We start from the raw sequence: 23,000 nt of genomic DNA, 5'->3' as shown, positions 1-23,000 counted from the left end.
TCATGTCTGTTTTTAATCAAAACTTTTATTTCAAGATAATTATTGATTCACATGCACTTGTAAGAAGCCCAACCCTTTTTCTTTCTTTTTTTGGCCACACTGCTCAGCATGTGGGATCTTAGTTCCCTGACCAGGGATTGAACCCAGGCCCACGGCAGTGAAAGCACCATTTTAACCACTGGACCACTGGGGAATTTCCAGGCCCACCCCCTTTTCAATTGATGTATTTTTATTTTTACTGTTAGATATTGCAGTTAAAAAATCCACCCAATAATACTCAAATCTGCATCAGATATACAAGGAAGATTTTTAGAAAATATTTAAGGAAATGAAAATCATGTTTACCATCCCTCAGAGTAGCAGATTTTTATCAGTTTCTTACATTAGTACCAGTTATTCTTGCTTGTATACTAGTTAGCCATTTTGCAAATTAGAAGATTTGAACTAAAGACTCTTAGAACTAAGCTTTGCCTTTTTTAATAAATTTAACCTACATTTGCCCTTTCTGTTGCTCTTCATTCTTTGCTTTATTTCTCTGTTTCTCTTTGGGATCCTTTTCCTATTTTTTTTTTTTAATTGAAGTATAGTTGATTTACAATGTTGTGTTAGTTCCTGGTGTATAGCAAAGTGATTGTTATACATGGGATCCTTTTCCTATTGCCAGAAGAATTCTGTTTAATAATTCTTTTGTTGTGGAACTTTTGGCAAAGAATTCTCTCATATTTGTTTATTTGTTGTAAATGTTTTTATTTTGTAATCGCTTTTCTAGGGTATTTCTGTTAGGTATCAAATTCCAGGTTGGCAGTTACTTTCTTTCAGTTTTGGTTTCCATCATTTTTTGTTGAGCAGTCAACTGTCTTATTGTTGCTATTTGAAATGTAATCTTTTCTTTCTTCCCTTCCTTCCTTCCTTCCTTCCTTCCTTCCTTCCTTCCTTCCTTCCTCCCCTTCTTTTTTCTTTCATTTGAGAAAGACTGCTTTAAAATTTTTCTCTTTCTCTCAGGTTTTCAAATTTTTTATGATGTTTCTACGTGTGGGTTTTCTTTGTACTTTCTTTTTCCCCCTGCTTGGTATTTTATACCACTCATTGAATCTGTGAGTTGATGTCTTTCATCAGTTTTGGAACATTCTTGGCTGTCATCTCTTCAAATAGTGCTCTTCCCTGTTCTCTCCCCACTCCTTTGAGACTCTAAATGTGTATTAGAGTTTTTTATTCTGTCCCTATGTTTTTTATGTTCTTTTCTAAACTGTCCATCTTCTTTACTCACCATGCTCCAGCCTGGATATTTTCTGTTGACCTCTCAAATCCTCTCTTCTGCTAGGTTCAATATACTAAACCCATCTATTGAGTTATTAATTTCAATTATTGCACTTTTTAGTTCTAGGACTTCCACTTAATTGGTTTATTTTAATGAACTTCAATTCTAAATGTCTTGTCATTTATTTTCATGAACATAATAACTGTGCTATAAGTATGTTATCTGGGTGTGTTTCTATTGTATGTTTTTCCCTTGGTCCTGTTTAATATTTGATAATCATTGAATGATGAACAATATGCATAAAAATTATGGAGGCTCTGGATGACCATATTTTTCCTTATGAAGGTTTTCCCTATCTGGTATGTAGCCTTAGTTAACAGATCACCATAACTGAGTCAGGGACAGAACTGACCCAAAGCTGGGTTGCAGTTTATTTTAACCTCAGATGACCTCTAATTCATCCTAACTCCTAGATTGTACCTTTGAGGGACTTTCTATGGGTCTTTTTCCTTCATGGAGCTTGAACTTCAATTTTTGTCTCCTTAGCATGGGGAGACTACCCAAGCCTCCTCTATGAGTTTCAAGGGCTTTCTGCTTAACTTCTTACTCTCTCATCCTGTGCAGCTTAAAAACTTGGCAAATACCTGGGAAGGAATACTGCAGTGTCTGGCTTACTTCTCTGTGCTTCTCTACTCTCTGGAAGTTTTCCTATTAGTCCTGAATAACTTTGCAGCCCTAAACACCAATTTCTGTTTCTCTAACACCATAAGATTGCCAAAAGCTGTGCAGACTTCTTTGCCATTAAGTATGTGCCTCTGCTGCGATCACCATCCTCTACTCCCAGCTGAGAAATGGCAAATGCTTCCAGAGGAAAGTGGCCCACTGACTATCAGCTCACCTCTCGCATTTTTCTCCTCTGAGATCTCAGCTCTCAGGTTCTGGCCGACTCAACAGTAGTGTCCAATACCTTCAATAAGATTAAATATATATGTATATATATTTACAGTTACTTACATCGTTCTTGGCTGGAACATTGCTTGGTTTGCCACAAGATACAACATCTTAGCCAGAAACAGAAATATCTGTATTTCCTCTGGGGCCTACTGACCTAGTTATTTACTACTTTCAATTGTAAGCTCTTAACTACCATAATTATAAACATATGTGGGGTTTGTTTGTTGATTTTGGTTTGTGTGTACTGAGTGTGTCAGATGAACTTCTATCAAGACCCTGAACTAGCATTGATTAAAGTCATTTGGGGATGATAGGTTCTTCCCCAGAGTGATTTATTGTTGAAAATAAACTAATTGAGATTCTACTCCATAATGTGAAAGACTTTGTGAGGACTTGAACATAAGAGCACCTCCTCTTTTCTGAGGCTAACAAAGGGTAAGGATGTTAATTTATTTAGGGCAGATGTGGTCATCAGCCTACACAGGCCAGAAGCAGAGTTGTGAACTAGACAAACTATGTCTCCATGGTGCCTGCACCTCCTTTCCATGCTTTATTTTGGTACCTCCTCACCTAGGTACTGATGCCTAGTGTGGTTCAGCCTGATAGGTAGGGCTCAACATTGCCAAGTATGTCCAGAGACAGGCTTCAGATCCAAACACCTTCCCAGTTTTTCTTCTGATGAAACTTAGCCATCCTTTTTTACACCTCAGGGACTTGCTTTCCCTGACATTGACCCCACAAAGCAATGATTTCATATGTTGCTGGAACTGGAGTCCCTCTACATGTTAACATGTTGTGCCCACGGGATGGAGACTGATGTCAGAGAAAGCACCTTCTCCTTGTTCTTGTCCTTTTGTGCTACAAGCCAGTGTAATTGAACAGGACATTAGGAGACCTGAAATCCTTACTCTTTCTGTCAATTGGGCAGTCATTTCTGCCCCTTTTTTTCTCACCTTGCTTTAAAAAGAAATGAAACCATTGAATTCAGACCACACAAGCTTATTGACTCCTACTGGGTTTATAGATTTGAAAGTGTGAAAAAACATTTCTGAACTCCCAAGAGAAATGTGGTTTATCCAAGATGTTATTTTAATGGCAAAGTTTGTCATGCTCAGAATGGGGTGCTGTCAAAAGTCAACAGACCTGGAAAAATGTAAATAAATCTTTCTTAATGAGAGAAAGAAAATCCCTAGTTTAGGAACCCTAACACAACATGAAAGAGTGTCTGGTGATGTTTCAGGCTATTTACCCATCATTAACCTACTGGTCATTGACAGCAATGTCAATAGATTTTTAATCTTCTGCTCCCAGGGTCATGGTCAGTCCAGCTCCAAGACATGACAGAATAATATGACCCGCTTTTATGGTTTTAAAGAAAAGTGAGGGAAAGATAGAGGGAACAGTGCTCTAAAAACTTATTACCACCTTCAGCTGGGACTTGAGTTTGAGTTTTTCTTCTGGCTATTTCCATAGTTTGACTTACTATGGAATAAAATAGAATGCTGACTCTGAATATCATTTCTCATACCCTCACTCATCATCATCTCACATTTATCGAGTACTTTATCAGGAGGTTGCTCCTCAGAGCTGGGTTCTCTCAACAGCCTGTTTCACTGTTTTAGCTGCGTTGCCCTGCATGAGACACATAACGCCCTGAGCCTTAGTTTGGTCGTCACCGAAATAGGGATAAGATTGGTCTTTGTGCTGCTGGCTCACAGAGAGTTCATAAGACTTAATTGACCAAGGAGATGTAAAGTGCTTTGATGAAAAGCGTGGTCTTATTAAGGGCTCATAAACATAATTTTGGACCACCTAGAGTAGAAGATGGTAATTTAAAGCCTTGTTGGTTTAATACTTTAAACTATTAGAATTAATAGAAGTACTTTTTGGACTGTCCACAGTTTTATACCATGTGTTCTTTCTACCACTGGACCCCACCATTAGCTCCAGTTGAGAATTGATAAAAAGAACTTCTTAATGACAATGATGCCAATAGGGACTTGGCTTTGGAGCAGGGTTTTTTGTTTGTTTGTTTGCAGTACGCCGGCCTCTCACTGTTGTGGCCTCTCCCGTCGCGGAGCACAGGCTCTGGATGCGCAGGCTCAGCGGCCATGGCTCACGGGCCCAGCCGCTCCGCAGCATGTGGGATCTTCCTAGACCGGAGCACGAACCCGTGCCCCCTGCATTGGCAGGCGGACTCTCAACCACTGCGCCACCAGGGAAGCCCCGGAGCAGGGTTTTATATTATCTTGGAAGCTTGGGATTGATATAATTGTCAGTCTCTGATGCAGGAAGCTTTTCCAACTTTAGCCCTTAAATTGGGCCAAAGTGGTAGTTTGGGCTGTTTGCTATCTGATAGTGAATGGAAACTTTGAGCTCTTTTAAATTGTCTGCCTTATGTACTCTTCCCCGTTATGTCTCTTCCTCAAATCTCTCCAACTTTAATTATCATGATCATCATGACCATCATCATCTCTAACTAACACTTCTGTAGTACTTAAAATGTATCAGGCAACTTTGTGAGTTTGAATTTACATTATGTTGAATTCATTTAAGCCTCTCAACATCCTCCTTTTAAAGAGGCTGTTGGCTCAGGGCAGTTGAAGAATTTGTCCATGTTTCCGTAGCTAGTAGATTGCAAAGCAGGGGTTTATTTTTTAAATTTTTAATTGAAATATAGTTGGTTTACTGTGTTGTGTTAGTTTCAAGTGTACAGCAAAGTGATTCAGTTATACATATAATTTTTCAGATTCTTTTCCATTATAGGTTATGGGTTATTACAATGGATTATTACAATAAGATATCGAGTATAGTTCTTTGTGCTATACAGTAGGTTCTTTCTGGTTATCTATATTATATAGAGTAGTGCGTATATTTTAATCCCAAACTCCTAATTTATCCCTCCCGCCCTTTCCCCTTTGGTAACCATAAGTTTGTCTTCTATGTCTGTGAGTCTGCAAAGCAGGGGTTTAAACCAAGGTAGTCTGGACCCCAGATCTCATGTCTTAACAATTCTGCAGAACTGCCTATCTGGCATTGCTTCATGTGCCTGGTTCCAGGAATCCCCAGAGAGATTAAAGTCTTCTAAAAACCTACACCTGCTCTCTTGAGGGCTTAAAGGACCATAAGACTCCATGCAGGGGCATTTTCTCAGTGTTTTAGTCAGTTTGGGTTGCTATAACAAAATACCATAAACTGGGTGGCTTAAATAACAGAAATGTATTTTTCAAAGTTCTGGAGGCTGGAAGTCTGAGATCAGGGTGCCAGTATGGTCAGTGTCTGGTGAGGACCCTTTTCTGGCCTGCAGATCACCATCCTCTTGCTGTGTCCTCACGCGGCAGAAAGAGAGAGGGTGTCCTTTTCTCATAAAGACACTCCCATCATGGAGGCCCCACCCTCAGGGCCTAATTACCTCTCAATGCCCGGACCTCTGAATACCATCCTCCTGGGGGTTAGGGTTTCAGCATATGAGTTTGAGGGGACACTCAGCGGCAATGACTTCTCTTCAGTGACAATCTGTTCTTCTAATTTCCTTCCTCTGGAACAGCCCTCCGTTCCCTAGAGTGCCCAGACAGACAGAGACTTTGGGAGGAAATGCAGAGCCACCAGAACTGGCCAGTTGGGGACCCGTGGGCCCTCAGGAAGGGGGACCGAAACCCTCTCCCATGAGGAAGGGCCGGGTCTAGGGAACCTCAGCCACTGCAGTCTCCTCTGCTCCAAGCTGATGGAGTTGTGGAATAGCAGGAACCGAGGGCAGCCTCATAACTTAGAACCAGCGAGGCAGGCCCGTGCCATTTCCAGAGGTCACGCTGTGCCCTCGGGGCTGGCGAGAAAGTGCGGGACACCCAGGCCCTAGCTAGGTGGGACGGGCTGTATAACTTGCACACCACACAAACACAGGGCTCAGGCCCGCATCCCCAGCCCTGGTCTTCTGAGCAGGAAGGGGGGTTAGGTGCAGAACGGAATGGGTAAAACCCAGAGGCCTCACCTCGGTGGATCCATGTTCAGCAGCAAGGAGGATGTCTCAGGGCCATGCGTGAAAGATACTGGCATGTGTGTTCTGCCCCACATGCAGACTTGGGACCCGTGAGGGGGAGGCAGGAGGTTGGTGCGTGGATCCAGTCGTGATAAGGGATGGCGTAAACAAAGGGAAGAGATAGGGACCGACACATCCATACACCTTTTTGTTGGCACCCCGGGTGCCTTCCTTAATTAACACTTTCTCCTCACCTTTTCTAGCAGCAGTGTCCTTGTGAAACGGATGTTCAGGCCCATGGAAGAGGAGTTTGGTCCGGCACCTTCTAAGCAGATGAAGGAAGAAGGGATGAAGCGAGGTACTGTTCCCGTTGAGGCCCTCCCCCGGTGTTGCTCCAATTAGGAATGGTGGTGGGGACATTTCACTGAGAAGAACCCCCGGCCCGGCCCATGTCCCTGTGGTTCCGTGCTAGCCTGGGGATGCTTTTATTGATCCAGGAAGTCCACAGTCTCCTCCTTTGCTTTAAACCTTATCTTTTTAAACACCCTAAGCAAACATTTATTCTTCCTGGGCACTGATTCTTTCCTTTACCTTGAGGGAAATGTAGTGAATATACTGACTCATCAAGCAGTGAGATACAAGGTTAAAAAGAAGCTCGTGCTGTGTTTGACAATACCCTCTCATAAGCAGCAGCAGCTGAGAATCCTTCAACAGACGCAAACGATTAATCACGGTACAAGTCAGGGAACCTGTTTTCTGTGACATCCCAACTTACTCATTTTCTCTCAGTCAGGGATCTTATCCCACTTCACCGAGAGAATGAGAAACGAAGCACAGGCCTGTCAGTGTCTTGCTCAGCATCTCGATGCTGTGCTGATTCATTGTCCCTCCTGGGAGTAAGGGGAAAGGGGAGGTGGTGGCTTTTCTCCCCACATCCTGCTGTAGCCAACACCAAGAGCTTCCAGAGACCTTCTGCTTACAGCACTGGACTTTTAATGAGTCAGGTTACCGTACGTCCACCATCTGCACAGGCTTGAGGTTTTTGTTACTGAGAATTTTTTTTTTCCTAGTTGTTGAAATGGGATTTGCATAATGGTCGAGAGCATCCCGTGTAGCCTCCCTCAGCCACATCGAGTCACGTGACCTTGGGAAGGTCCTCTGCACCTTGGAGTCCTCACTTGTAAAATGGGGTGACAGGAGTACCCACGTCACAGAGGGAGGCTTGATGAGTTAATGTATGTAAAACACCAAACTCAGGTGCCCAGTACATAGTAAGCACTCCATCTTCACTAATATAATTAGTTTTATTTTTAGACCTGGATCTAGTTAAGGAATATTATCATAATTGTGAATGAGTAATGAGCATTTCAGAATTCAAGGAGTGTAAATACCTGAGTAGTGTTAATTACAGTAGTAATATTTAAACCTATAAAGGGTTTTCCGGCTTCACAGGCTCACCATCAAATATTCGAGTGCATTTTGAGCTCCATTCCTGCATGCCTTTTATATCTCATCCTTTAGAATGAGGGCAATGTTATATGGAAATCAAGGATCACACGGGCCAAAGTGATAGTAGCTTACATCCATATTTAGTACATGCTGGCTGGTCCAAAGCTTGTGTTTTTCAGATATTTTGAGGTTGTGAAGTCTGCACAAAAATTGCCATCAGGAATTGCTGAGACAAAATGCAAAGTTACGGCCTTTGAGACATCTCAGTCCTAGGGACACGTGAGGGCACTGCAACCTTCCAGCAATAGAGAACTCGTTCTCCCGGGAGTGGCTTTTCTTTGGAAAAGGACAGTGGAGTTACTGAGCCCCTCGCCTGGAGCTCCTACGCTGAGCTGGGCTTTGAGAGGCACAAGGAGTCAGGGTCAGTGACAGTGCCCATTGTTTGTTAGAAGTTCTCCAGGACAGAGAATGACTGTAATTATCACCAATGCCGTTATTTGTTTTGCCTTTGTAGCCACTTCTCAGGGTGGCTCTCTCAAAGTCATGGGAGTCGGTTGCCTTTGTCTGTACAAGCTCTGGGATGCCTGATAATGGTTACTGCTATGTTAGTGGAGTGATTCCTATCCACAGATACAGTTAATGAGAGCTGCCTCTCTGGGCAGGCCCTGGGGGTGAGCTGTAAGCCCAGCATGCAGGTGTGGCTATCCACAAGCCCAGCAGGAGATGGTGGCAACTGCAGCCCATCAACCCGCTGCCATGCCCCCTTTAACCCATTCCAGGGGCTCCTACAGCAGAAGTAGCAGCCACACTATTTTAAAGACAATGATTTTCCAAGAAGAGGTCTGTAAATCCAGTGGAAGCGGCCCTCATTTAAATATTGGGCTGGCCAAAACGTTCGTTCGGGTGGGTCGAACTTTTTGGCTAACCCAATAGAATATGGTTTGGGGTTTCCTTAGGGTCAGCCTGCTGGAAATTACATTTTTCTGTTGGGGGTTACAGGAAGAAGTTACAGAATGTTCATCTGTAACAGCCACTGGTAGGAAGCAGTCTCCTGGGGCAGCTGTGTGGGCTTCGCAGTCACGGCTTCCCGTCCCTTCTCTTTCAGTGCTTTTGTACGTGAGGAAGGAGACAGACGATGTGTTTGATGCCTTGATGTTGAAATCCCCCACCGTGAGGGGCCTGATGGAAGCGGTAAGCAATGAACCCCCTTCAGCCTCCGAGAAACCGGCATGTAGTCTCCTGAGCTGAAATCCATTTATTAAAATGCAGCCTTCGAGATGGCCCTGGAATGAGCTTTCTCAAGGAAAAAGAAAAAGTAGAGATTCATGGGGACACTGATTTCCACCCTGTCTGGCTTATTATTAGCATCTTAAGGAGAAGGAAACTTTGTAGAACTGCCAATTCCCTGTCAGTTTAAGGCTAATCAGAGTAAGATGCCACAGAGAAAGTTTAAACTGTGAGTTTCCATTTGTCTCTGCATGAAACCAAATTAGATACGTTTAACTTCCAAATCTATACAGAACAAAAACGATTAGGAAGTGTCTTGCCAGCTGCGATAGTGTAATCCAAAATAAAATATGACCTGTTTTGGTTAAGAAAAAAATATAAATTGCAGAGTTATAAAATGATTTAAGTAAGATTCTGAAATCTCTCCTTCCCTCTTCATCCCCTGTTCAGTCTAGCATTACCCAACCTGGGCTCAGGAAGTTATTTTATGTTTTATCCATGTATTATCCATCTGAATATGACTCTACATTGAAAATGATATCTGACTCCCCTGTACAACCATGTTGTAGAAGATCCAGGGTTTTTGTGGTGATGACGACAGCAGGACTGCCAAGGGACAGTCTAGAATTTTTGTTGGTCTGGAAAACTGCTGCATTGAAACAGCATATTGGGCTATGGAGTAATATGTGAAAATGTGTAGGACAGTGACTATCAGTGGAATCATCACTATGTTGTCTTTTGTGGATGGTTTCTTTCACTTTGCGTAATGTTTTTGAGGTTCATCTATGTTGTAGTATGAATCAGTACTTCATTCTTTTCTATGGCTGAATAATATTCCATTGTGTGGATATACCACATTTCGTTTTTCCATTCACCAGTTGATGGACATTTGGATTCCCCCCCCCCCCCCACCTTTTGGCTATTGTGAATAGTGCTGCAAAGAACATCCAGGTACAGGTGTTTGTTTGAATACTTGTTTTCAATTCTTTGGGGTGTATACTGAGGAGTGGAATTGCTAGCCAGACACGTAAGGTCACATTGTATAATCGTACAATTTATAGGACATATCAAGAACAGGCAAATCCATTGAGACAGAAAGCAGATTAGTTGTTGCCAGGAGTTGGGTGAAAAGTGAATGAGAAAAGTCTACTTAGTGAGTTTCCTTTTGGGGTGATGAATTGTTCTGGAACTACGTAGTCCTGACGTTTGCAGAACATTGTGAATGTACTAAATGCTACTGAATTGTACACTTTAAATGGTTTAAGTGGGGAATTTATATGATATGTAAAAAAATTATTTATTTGTTCATCTGAAATTTTTTTTAAAAAGCACAAGAATGTTACCAATGTGGTTGGCATTGTTAGGCAATTCAGAGCAGGGCATGGAGGACCACCCTCTAAGAAACACCTGGCTGGAGGGTTTGGTAATCTCTTCTGTTCTCAGGATCTGTCATTGGCATGGCGTTTGTTGTTACTGAATCTGCCCCCCACCCCATAAAGGGAAAACAAAACCAGAAATGAACACAACAAAAAGTATCATCTATCTCTCTTCAAATGAACTAGGATTTTTTTAAATAACCCTAAAATGACTGGAAGATTGATTTATGAGCTACAGAAGCCCTTTGAACAAATTTCATACCTTTAATCTGGCCTTTAAGATCATATTACTGAAACTGACTTACCTAGGATGGTGGTGAAGCTGAAAATTACTTTAGCAGCTGTTTTGAATGCATATTCCCAGTCCTCAACCCCAGATTCCCTTTCTGCTGAAGTGGAGGTGGGGGAGGGCGGTGGAGCAGCAGGAATCTGCATTTTTTTTTTTGCGGTACGCGGGCCTCTCACTGTTGTGGCCTCTCCCGTTGCGAAGCACAGGCTCCGGACGTGCAGGCTCAGCGGCCATGGCTCACGGGCCCAGACACTCTGCAGCATGTGGGATCCTCCCGGACCGGGGCATGAACCCGTGTCCCCTGCATCGGCAGGCGGACTCTCAACCACTGCGCCACCAGGGAAGCCCAGGAATCTGTATTTTTAACAGTTTTTCAGGGTATTCTGAGATCAGCCAGGTGTGAGAACCACTGACCTAGACCAATTCTGAACTGATTCATTACGCCTTCTTCCTTGGTGTCTTCCTTTCCTGTTTGTGACATCTGGCTAGTTCTACAAGTGTTCTGTAGCTGTGGTCTCGCTGGATCACAGTGGGGTTAAATGTCACCTTCACTTCCACCCAAACAATCCCTGAGTTAACTCTGCTTTTTTGTTTCTCTCTTCCCCAATTTGTTTCTCTCTTCCCCCAGGGGCTTTGTCTCTTGCTGTCTTCTGTGTATCCCCAGGTGTTTGAGCATATATATTTGTTGACTGAATTGAGCATCCACTGTGTATGTACCACCATGCCAAGTGCTATGGGTGGCATGTATTTCACATGCATTGCTTCACTTGAGCTTCACTATAGCCCTGTGAACTTGGCAGGTCAGATGTCATCACCGTCATTTACAGATGTGGGGTTTCCTGAGCTCCACAGAGAGGCAGAGCCAGCTTAAGCCCTTGAGCAACTTAAGTCCACTTAGGGAGACGTCCACACATGAAAAGTTATTGCAAGAAGAATAACCATTCCAAGTCACAGCTCACAACAACTAAAGGAAAGAAGCTTAGGCAGTAGTAAGCCATCAGGCAAGAAGTAGTGTGTATGATGGTTGATCCCACACAGTCAGGGTTCAAATCCTAGCTCTGACACTTCAGAGTAGTGTGACCCTGGGCAAGTTACTCAACCTCTCTGTACCCCAGGTTCATCGTTTCTGAAATGAGAGTAATAATAATATGGGATATTATTATGAAGATAGATACTGATAAAATGAGATGTAGTGTTGTTTCGAGGATTAAATGAGTTCCTATACAAGGTGTTTAAAGTAGCACATAGAAACACTGTATATAGGGAGTTCCCTGGTGGTGCAGTGGTTGAGAATTCACCTGCCAGTGCAGGGGACACAGGTTCGATCCCTAGTCCGGGAAGATCCCACATGCTGCGGAGCAACTAAGCCCATGCGCCACGACTACCGAGCCTGCGCTCTAGAGTCCGCGAGCCACAACTGCTGAGCCCACGTGCCACAACTACTGAAGCCCATGTGCTCTAGGGCCCGTGTGCCACAACTACTGAGCCCGTGTGCTGCAACTACTGAAGCCCACATGCCTAGAGCCCGTGCTTCACAACAAGAGAGGCCACCACAATGAGAAGCCTGCACACCGCAAGGAAGAGTAGCCCCCGCTCGCCGCAACTAGAGAAAGCCCGCATGCAGCAACGAAGACCCAATGCAGCCAGAAAAATAAATAAAATTTTAAATACAGAAACACTGTATAAATGAAAAAAAAAAAAAAATATATATATATGTGTGTGTGTGTGTGTGTGTGTGTGTAGTAGACGGCTGTAAGTGCTATGGGGTGGAGAGGCAGATTGAGATTCCCTCAAGCCAAAGGGGCTAGAGAAGGGTGTTCTCCCCTGGTGAAGCTGGCTGGGTGCACAGGGAAAAGGTGGCTCGTGGCCCCGGTAGCACCCCCTTCTATGCAGCTGAGTCATTCATGCATGGAGATGCAGGCCTGTCCTCCCCAATTCTATTGACAGGTCAAATGTAGCCACCTAGGAAGTATTTATAAGCAAGAGCCACCCCTTTTCCAAAAGTGCACCTTAGGGGCTTCCCTGGTGGCGCAGTGGTTGAGCGTCTGCCTGCCGATGCACGGGACACGGGTTCGTGCCCGGGTCTGGGAAGATCCCACATGCTGCGGAGCGGCTGGGCCTGTGAGCCATGGCCGCTGAGCCTGCGCGTCCAGAGCCTGTGCTCCACAACGGGAGAGGCCACAACAGTGAGAGGCCCACGTACCGCAAAAAAAAAAAAAAAAAAAAAGTCATCGGCCTCCAGAGCTGGCAGTTGTGTTGGATGCCTCTAGACCAGGCAGACAGAGTCCTACATTGGTGAAAACCAATGTAAATCTCTAGTTCTGCCTGTCACATATCTGAGGTTTCTGGGCAAAGAGAACTCTCCACAAAGTAAAAGTCTAAAAGTTCCAGATCGTCAGCTAGCCAGTAACACACTGATGAGATATGTCCAAGACCTAGGATCCTCTTGGGCATCAGGGAAGTCTTAGGGGGTCCTTAAAAATATTGATCATGAGCTTTTAAAAATGATGGACATATACGAGCAGTTCAGACTACTTGAAAATCACAAAGAAAAAACCAGGCAGTCCTAATGCCCCCGCTCTGAGAACTATCACGAAGCGTGTGCTTGCCATGCACACGGAAGGGGAGTGTTGTGGTGACACCATCCAGCTCCTGGGCAGAAGGATTCCTTCCGTAATCTCCCGACAGATGGCCAGCTTCCTCCACATGCTATCCTGCACGGTCTCACTTCTTTCCAGGCTTCTGGATTTGGCAAAGCCCACTTCCTTGCCTGGCGTGGAGGCAGAGGACGCTGTGTTAGGGTGGCATTTTATCCAGCTGCCTCTGCCTTTGCCTTTGACAACTGCACAGAGGGCAGGGCTTTGTCCTCCTGGAGACTGTTGCCCTCGGCAGCCTGATGCCCGTGTCAACTCTGCCAGTTGCTTCTTGGTACTGGATGGGGTCCATGAGCCCTGCTTCAAACAGGCCCATCATATGCCCCTTTTCTCTATGAGCTTAGAATCTGAAACCAGACTGCCAGACTGTTACCTTTTAAATCCTGTCTCTGCCACTTCCTAGCTGAGGGACCCTGATTACTTACTGAGTGTTAAGCCTGAGTTTCCTTGCCCGGAGAAACGGGTCTCCTAAAAACACCTATTCTGTTGCAATGATGTGAGAATTGAGCGAGTTAATAGATGCAGGACTCCCTGTGCTGATATGCTAAGCACTTAGTAAGCACTCAGTGAATGCTGCCTGCTGCCGCTACTTCCGGCAGATATGCAGGTTTATGCAAATTTCCTGACTGTTATCAACTGAACTGTGAGCTGAGGTATATGCGTTCATGCTTTGGGAAAAACTGGGAGTCAAACCCCTGAAAAGAGAAGATCCAAGAATCAGATTCACCTCTCTTTCAGAAAAGGGGGACTAAGAGATATGAACTTGCTGATGTTGAGTCAAAAAAGGAACACACTTTATTTTTCCATTTCATTTTAAAAACAAGTTCCAAACGACACCAACCAAAGTTCAAAACCCAACGCTTGCAGGCCAAGCAACTCACAACGATAAATGTTTTGGTTTTTATTTATTTTACTTTGCAGTTTCCTCTTTCTCTTTAGTTTTGCAGTTGGATTAAGTCACTGTTTTTCATCTTTTCTTGAAAGTTATTCTTTACTTTCCCTAAATTGTTTCAGTCTCTTCTCCTTATTGCTCTGATTCCATTATGTTCTTTTTACTTCAAGAATCCTTATTTAACACTTATTTCACATTCCCAGTCCATTTAACTATATATAGGTAGTTATACATACCTATAACTCTATATACGGACCATATATATCTATATGTATATACATTATGTATGGATATGTAACTATAGATCTATAGTTATATAGAGTATATATAGTCTGTCTTCGCGTGCGTGCGCGCGCGTGTGTGTGTATACTTATGTATATATTTATGGTACAACACTGATTGCTTGTTTTCTTCCCCCTTTGCTGAAGTCTTTGTTTTGATGCATATGCTAGAGTTCTTTTGTGAGTATTTTCCTCAAATGGGATATTTGGGTGAAATGCATTTCTTATATGCCATTCTTTAACCTGAGAAGTGAGGGAGAGCTTGTTGGTGTACAGAATTCTTGGGGTAAAGTCCCTTTTTTCAGTAGTCTGTAGGGGTTATTCCGGTTTGGTTTCTAGTGCTACAGATGAGAAGACTGAAGCCAGGTTCATTCTTTTTCTTTTCTTTTTTTGGTAACTTGTACTTTCTGTCTGGGAGGTTCCAGGATGTTGTATTTTCATTACCCTTGGAGATCTGGCACGTGGCCAGATGCATGGTTCTTTTCTCATTGCTCCTTCCTGGGATTCAGGATACCCCTCCTATCTAAAAACATGGGTCTTTCCTCTGTTATTTGTCTAATTGTTTCCTCTTCTCCATTTGCTCCTTTTTCTCTGTCTGGGACTTTGGATATAGTCACATCAGGTATGGCTGTCTCTATTCTTCAAACCTCTCTTTTTTTTCCCTTCATGATTTCCATCTATGCTGTGTGTCTTTGCTCTGCACTTGAAATGGTTTTTCTAATCTATCTTTCCTAACGCCGATTGGTTTGCTGGATCGACCACCTGGCCTTCAATTCATTTATTGACCTTTACAGAATTTTTAGTTCAATAATCATATATTTAGATCAGAATTTTATACTTGTGTGCTGTACAGCAGTCTTCATAAGTGCTCTTTTATGTTCTGTTCACACAGATGCCGTCCACATTAAGTTCTGTCCATTTTCTTCGCTGCCCACAGGCCGTGTTATTTTATGTGCTGGGCTCATTTGGGCTCCAGTATGGCCATGAGGCAGTTCCATCAGTGACGGAGCAGTGATGTGCGACAGGCAGGCCACTTGTTTCCCAGTCTACCTTTGCTGTCTCAGTCCTCAGCCCACCTGTTCTGCTCCTTTGGGGCTTGGGGGAGGGGGTGGGAGTTCTTCCTGTGCAGTGTAAGGGATGGATGGGTGGGAATCCGATTCTCTGGAGAATAAGCTCTTCGCAGGAGCCAAACCTATCCCACCTTTGTCCCAGGGCTCTTTGGCTTCTTTTCCTAGGCCCTGCTAGACTGCCCAGTAGTCCAAGTCCCAAACCTCACCTGCCCTAGCCGTTTGTGAGCCCTGCCAGCCACTGGGCTCACAAGAGGTGGGTGGATTGGATTTGGGAGAGAAGCAGCATTTTGGGTAGGTGTCTCCAGAATCCATCTCTAAACTATTATTATATTACTTTATAGTTTTATATTTATAAAGCTGAATCATGGTCACTGTAAAAATAAATAGCACAGAATTGTACAATGTGAAAAGAAGAAGAATCTCCTTGTTTCTGTCCATTCTTCCAGGGTAGCCACTGCTAATAGATTGGTGGGTCTTTCAAATATTTTCTATTTACTTACATTTTTTTTTTTTTTAAATACAAGTGGGATTACACTATATACAGTGTTTTGCAATTTGTGTTTTTTCACTTAGTATGTTAAGGACATTTTTTTCATATAGGCGTCCTGCATTTCTTTTAATGGTTGCATGACGGCGTGGTTTTCAACTGTGCAAATATCAAAATGTGCTTAATGAATGTTTGTTGTACACAGTTAGCTGTGTTATGAACAGTGATGCTTTGAAGAGCTTTGCATACATCTGAGTGTATTTCTGTGCACCAGATTACTAGATGTGGATTATTTGGGTCAAAAGATATATGCCTTTGAAATTTCAATAGCTTCTGCCAGATTTCCCTCCAGAAATGTTGAGCTTGTTGCTCTCCTATCTATGGGCTATGAGAGTTGCTGTTTCTCATCCTTTGGCTGGCACTGTATTATCAATTCTTCAGTTTTTGTTAGTCTCATAGATTAAAGGTAGTATCCTGCTGTTGTTTTAATTTGAATTTTTAAATTAATAGTGAGGTGGTGCATTTTCTTATTTGCTTATTGTCCTATTGTATTTTTTCTGTGAATTACTTCTTTATGTTGTTGCCTTCCTTTTCCCATTGAATTGTTAGTCTTTTTCCTTCTTTTAATTGAAGCATGGTTGATTTACAATATTATGTTAGTTTCAGGTGTACAGCAAAGTGATTCAGTTATATGTATATATTTTTTCAGATTATCTTCCATTATAGGTTATTTGTAAGGTATTGAATATAGTTCCCTGTGCTATACAGGGTCCTATTGATTATCTATTTTATATACAGTAGTGTGTATCTGTTAATCCCAGACTCCTAATTTATCCCTCCCTCCCCCCGTCCCCTTTGGTAACCTAAGTTTGTTTTCTATGTCTGTTTGAGTCTGTTCTGTTCTGTAAATACATTCATTTGTATTAAGGAATATGGACCAATTCACGAACTTGCACATTATCCATGTGCAGGGTCTATGCTCATCTTCTCTATATCGTTCCAATTTTAGTGTATGTGCTGCTAAAGGGAGCATGTTAGTCCGTTTTTTTTAGTTTGGACGTGTTCTTTCTAACTTAAGAAAGTTTAGTTCCATGTCTGTCATTTGTGTTGCACAAATGTTTCCCAGTGTATTGTTTGTCCTCAGCTTTTTGGGTGGTTTTGCCTATACTGGTATTTTTCATTTTATGCTGCTTTATCTACATGTTGGCCTTTTTTCTTCAGGTTTCATAGCTGGCTTGGCATCTTCCTTACTTAAAGATGATATCTGTACAAATAATTGATTCATGGTTTCTTCTTGCATGGTTTCATCTTTTCCCTGTAAATCTTTGGTGATATTTATTTTGATGGAAGTCGTGGAGAAGGGATCTGACTTAACTTGTTAATTTTTTTCTATATGGCTACCTATTTAATCCAACATCATGATTAGAGTCCATCTTTTTCTGACTGACCTGAAATGACACCTTCATCATAGATTAAATTCTCCTGTGGGTGAATTTTTTGTTGACTGATTTATGGTTTGTCCAAAGCAATGAGCCTTTTTGAGAGTCTGACTCATGAGTGAAGACCACTGGCACCCAGAAACATTTCCAGGACGGTGAAGTTGGAATTTTCTCTCGTCTCCGCTTGGCTCCCCTTCCACACTCACCTGCCTTTTTGTTATTGGTTGCAGATATCTGAGAAATACGGGCTGCCCGTGGAAAAGATAACAAAGCTTTACAAGAAAAGCAAAAAAGGGTAAGAAAGAAATGGAACTTAAATTGATTTCCCAATCAGATATGTCTATACAGTGCCTTTAAAAAAAAAACAAGATGGTGCCCGTCTTTCGTTAGCTCTGTTGTCTGCCTTTTATAAAAATCTGTCATCCTTCCAAAGGCGTGCTGAGCAGCTTACGTGTGCCATGCATTTTGAAGACCTTTAATGAGAGAGAGCGGGGGGTGAGAGTGCATTGTCATGACGTCAGCTGAGATGCCCCCCTCCAATGACAGGATCAGTGGGTAGAATAGAGGGGTCTGGAAGTGGTGAGAGTGGCCCTGGGGACAGTGGCAAGGTCGCCCTTCTGCAGAGAGCAGAGTTTATAGGGAATCACGTGCTGCTCTTGGGGCTGGTTTCAGGGCAGCACGGTAGGAATACAAAGGATTCAGGGCATAGGGGATTCTTCTGAGGTCATTACTAACATAATGATCGAAATGATTACTGGACCTGCTTGTTCTCACTGTTAAGAACGACAGCTCTCATTTATCTGGTGCTCAGTAGGTCCTGGGTCCCCTGCTAAGTGCTTTATGTGGATTGTTCTATTGTTCCTCACCACTCAGTGAGGTAGATTCTTATCCATAATTTATTGCTGATGGAGGCTAAGCAACTTGCCCAAAGTCTCATGTTCAGTAGGTGAGGCGCAGATTTAACCCAGGTCCGTGGCCCCAAAGCCCTAGGGTTTAGCTCGCACGTCTGCTGTCTCCAGCCCTCCCAGGGCCTCCTGTGTATGAGGCTCCAAGTTTAGTTGCCACGGAGCTGGATTTAGTGCCAGGAGAGGGTCTCCATTAGAGTCAGCTTCTGGAGCTATCTTCTTACAAAAAGCAGAAAATAGGTCTTTAAACTCTTCTCTGGGCCTCTTTCATAAAGGAAATTGATTATCTGGGATACTCGGGCTTTTTGAGTGATGTGGTCTCTCGGTTAATTTGGAGCCAAGCAGGAAACCCTTTCCACTTGAGCCCTGGTTGAAAAGCTCACTAAAATGCATGTTACAGTTCTTTCCAAAGTCAGTGCAAGAGGCTGAGTGTATTCCTTCGCTGGTGAGATTTGAGCGGTGTCTCAAGGTCTCACGTTGAGCAGAAACCCTCAGTGTCGACGCACATGCCGATGGTAACATTTCACTTCCACTGAGCCCTGTCTCAGGCCCTGGGCTAAATACTTTAATCCTAACAACCACCGTCTAAAGCAGGGTTGTTATTCTTATTTTTGCGGAAAGGCTAAACAACTTGCCTGATGACACATAGCTGTAAAATGAGAGTCAGTTCTCAAACCAAGATCTGTCTGACTTCAGAGAAGGGGATTGGTTAAAGGACTTCTAAATCACAGACAGGCCCTGGAAGTTGTTGGTTTTCTTAAAACCAAACCCAACACAGATGGTTAACCAAGGAGTAGGTCACGTGGTAAAAGTATGAACTTCAGAGTGAGGCAAAGCCAGTTTCAAAACCTAGCTCAGCAGTGAAGCAGCTGAGTGAACCTGGGGACACGATCTCACCTTGCTGAGCTCAGGTTTCTCATTTGCACCGTGGTGATGACCGCACCTGCCTTCAAGGTTGCCCTGAGGACTGAACACAAGGTCTCCAAAACACTGGAACACACTACATGCTTGAGGAAGGGTACCTGCAGCTCTTGTTTATTTTCCTCTTCTCCTAAGTGTGGAGTACTTTTTTAAAATGCATTTTCAAGAGGCAATATGGTTTAATGAAAATAGTTCGGGGACCTGGCCCTGTCAATAGCTAACTTTGTGATTTCAGGCTCTGTTAACTTCTGGGCTGTACTTTACCAATCTAGAAAGCAAAAGGTTTGGGTTGAATGAGCTCTGAAATCCTGTTTCATAAGGAGTGAGTTCTGAGAAAGCGAGGTTTTGCTTTCCTCAAAGTGGCTTCTGGGGGCCAGTTTGGGGGCCGCTGCAGAGTGGGAGCCTGTCTCCTCTCCCCTCCAGCCCCCGCCCCCCTCCCTGGCCTCCCTTGCAAAAGCATGGCTGAGGGAGCCCCCAGCCGGGAGCCTGCCCTTGCACTGAGCGCCTCGGTCATGGCATCTCTGTTCCCCCATCCCCGGCAGCATCCTGGTGAACATGGACGACAACATCATCGAGCACTACTCGAATGAGGACACCTTCATCCTCAACATGGAGAGCACGGTGGAGGGCTTCAAGATCACGCTCATGGAGATCTGAGCCCTGCTCCGGGCAGCAGCCCTCAGGGCCTTTCTCCCCGGGGCAGCCGGAAGCCCGGGCCCTGCAGACCCACCCAGCCCATCTCACAACTGCTGTTACACGACCGCGCTGGGGAGCGGGCCGAGGCCTGAAGCCCCGTGTTTGGTCCGTGCGTTTGGTCCGCCCGCCGGCTCCTGCCATGGAGCCGCAGCCCAAGCGCCTCGGGAAAGGGCCTTGCGCCTGTTGGATCCTTATTTATTGTCCACCTTTCTCTGGAGCCCAGGGCCCAGGCCCGCCAGGGCTCTGCCGGTCACTGCTGGCTCCAGGTGCCACCGTCCAGAGCCCTCCCCTTCAATCCATTCATCCCGAAGGGCCTGAGGATGCTCGCCCCTGCTGTCTCACCTCCTTACGTCTCCTGAGTGGACGGATAGAACGAGCCATTTCCTTCATCAGAGGTCGGGGGAGAGGCGGACGCCCCTTCCTGGTGAGAAACCTTCAGGCTGCTCGGAGACGGTCATCTCGCCGATACCCCCAGGGGTTCCCAGTGAGTGGCCAGCAGGCCGTGTACAGGAACATTCAGCCACTGTGTAATGAGTAAGTAACCTAGAAGGTGTGCCTGGCTGCGCGTGTACATAGTGTTTATAATATGGCAATAATATATTCTACCTGTGCTGTGTGGGCATGTTTGCTGCCACTGGCCGGGGGAGGCACGTACCTGGAGACCCTGCTTTCTCCAAGAGGCTTCTGCCTCTGTGCTGTTCAGGAGACGCGCTGGGCGACGGAAGTGGCCTTTGGGGTGTCGGGTGACTGCGGTGAGCGCCGAGACAGCTACTCCCGTGGGCACGCGCGGGGCCTCGGTCCCTGTCCGCAGAGGGCGCCCTGTTCCCTTTCCACGGGCACTGCTCGCCCCGGAGGCCACTGAGTTTATCTCACGGCGATGTGCTTTGCCTGACCCTCCCTCTGAGCTGTCTCGTGGCAAAGGTGAGATTGTCTGAGGCCCCAGCTCCTCCTGCTTTGGTGTCGGCACCGCCTGAACTTTCTGGAGAGACCGCAGGGGGGTTGCCACTAGGGCCCCGTCTCTTGGGCCCGCTGCAGAACTCCTTGGCTATCGTGAGGATCCTGGCCACTGCGAGTGCCTCGCAGTTTACAAGCTCGTCCTTCATCACAAGTGGCCCCCTTAAAGCCCAACTGTGGTCCCGAGAGCGAGGCCGACAGTTCAGCTCTGGGTCTCCAGGCCACCGCGGCCTCCTGGGGCTCAGCCGGCACGGGAGAGGCCGTGCTCCGCCGCCTCTGCTCCCAGATGCTGGATGTGGAGGGAGCAAGCGAGGATGCCCCGAGAGCCCTGGCTCTTCGGAAAGCAGCGTCCAGAGGAAGACGGAGAGGCGGTTTGCCCTTCTGCTGGCTGCCCTAGCAGATGAAAAGAAACGCTTCCCCAAGCGATCACGATGTCATGGACCGGCCAGGCCACAGCTCTCCTTGAGGGGACAGGAACGTGGTCTAGGGGTCTGTGTTCACCTTTGTGGGTTGAAGCGCTAGCTTTCTACTAGCGAGCACACCCTCCACCCAAGGTCCCAGGTCTAGGACAGGTTCTCTGTAAGGACCCATTTGTTTGTAAAGCACTTTGATGTCTTACCTGGGGGCTTTCTCTTCAAGGGCTCCCTGCCCTCCCACCCCATTGCCCCTGAGGCCCAGAGCTGGACGGAAGGGCTGCCTCCAGTCCAGCTGTTTGTCCTGGAGGCTGCAGAGGACTTGAATGGAATGGTGGGCAGGTGCAGAGCCTAGGAAGATCTCTGGGTGTGGTGAGCAGGCACCTTTCCGTGTCTTCTGGACACATCGCCCCTCTCCGTGGTGCCAAAGGTTACATCCTGGATTCACCTCTGCTCCAGTCTGTCGCCGCCTCCTCCACTCTGTGACTGCCATGCCCTGGACCGGCATCTTGGGGAACCTCCTGGGTACTAGTGGGGCTCACTGTTGGGAGTGCATGAGGTACAGTGCGCCTCCCATGCTCCTTGCCTGAGGGCTGGTTCCAGACGTGATCGGCAGATGTAATGGCGACTACTACTGGGCCGGGGCACAGCACTCCAGAATAGGAAAAAGAGAAAATCTTTGGCAATCTGACACGGGTTACCAAGCCTTCTCTCTCCAGCCTCTGTGGAAAAAAATGTTGGCTAATCCTGCCCTAGGCAGCAGATGAATCAAAGGGGCTTTTGCCTTTGTCCCAGGTCCCTGGGCAATGATCGCGGTGACCACTGCCAGAACAAAGCATATGAGCTCAGTGCCAGCAAAGGGTGGTGCAGAGTGTCCCCTCGCATTTGATGTCCCCATCTTACCGTGTCCCCTCTGCGTCCTTGGTGTGCCCATGGCTTAGCTTCGATGTGGCCTTCACTATGTATATGAGCAGAGCTTTGATGAGCAAAATTGTCCAAGAAACACACTCCAGAGAGATAGGAAAACTTGCCTCCTCTTCTTTTTTTGTCCCTTAATAAATAAGCTTTAAAGAAAAAATTCACGTAAGACGAGGGACATGTGAAACAAGTGTTTTTCTTATACTTACCCAAATTGCTTAGACTTTATGGGTGTTTAGGAATTGGGTCCAACAGAAAAATGCAGTCGGGTATCATCTTGGAATTGGATCCTAAAAGACTAAGGCACGTCCCAGCCCAGAAACTTAAGAAGCATGAACTGAATCAAACATTTCATTTTCCTTCTTATTTAAAATTACGCAAATGCAACAGAAGCAGAGGGCTTGTGCCAAATTCTAAAAACAGCCCTTTCTTAAAGACAAGCAAGGAAGACTGCTAGATGGACAATTTGCTCTCGTGTTTAAAAAAAAAAAAAAAAAGGCAAATGTAACTTAATAGTTTTGTAAATGGGAGAGGGGGAATCTATAAACTATAAATACAGTTATTTTATTTTTTGTACATTTTTAAGAAGAAAAAAATAAATATTCCTAACAACTCAAATGTCTGGTGTTCTCGGTGAGGTTGGTATTGGGGCTCTTTGCCTGACTGGAAAGAAGCCTCTGTGTGAGCGGGGAAGGTTCTAGGCTCCCCTTGGGCACCTCAGGCCCTGGGCTCCAACAAGCAGAGGTTTCCTCTTCTGGTTGCTTTGTTGTGCCCAACCCCAAGGTTAAATGAGAAGAGGGCTGAAGACATCACGAGGCCTTTGGTGTGACCATGACAGGCC

General features: G+C 45.1%; 1 protein-coding gene across 6 annotated transcripts in view; it reads left to right on the top strand.

The window, feature by feature from the left end:
• Positions 1-22,759, top strand: part of GRHL2 (grainyhead like transcription factor 2) — a 154,931-nt gene extending 132,172 nt beyond the window's left edge. For 3 of the 6 annotated variants that reach the window (XM_079901192.1, XM_079901191.1, XM_079901193.1), the window contains 4 exons: positions 6,455-6,546; positions 8,743-8,828; positions 17,583-17,647; positions 19,721-22,759. In XM_079901192.1, coding sequence (XP_079757318.1) covers positions 6,455-6,546; positions 8,743-8,828; positions 17,583-17,647; positions 19,721-19,835 — 358 coding nt within the window. In that variant the 3' untranslated portion in view covers positions 19,836-22,759. Of the gene's footprint in view, positions 1-6,451; positions 6,547-8,742; positions 8,829-17,582; positions 17,648-19,720 lie in introns of all 6 variants that reach the window. The other 3 variants (XM_079901188.1, XM_079901190.1, XM_079901189.1) reach the window with 1 other exon arrangement.
• The last annotated feature ends 241 nt before the right edge of the window (positions 22,760-23,000 follow it).

This window comes from Stenella coeruleoalba, assembly GCF_951394435.1.
Source record: "Stenella coeruleoalba genome assembly, chromosome: 17".
In the NCBI taxonomy this organism is placed as follows: Eukaryota; Metazoa; Chordata; class Mammalia; order Artiodactyla; family Delphinidae; genus Stenella; species Stenella coeruleoalba.
The sequence above is the reverse complement of the archived record's forward strand: the minus strand, read 5'-3'. Positions and strand labels throughout refer to the sequence as shown.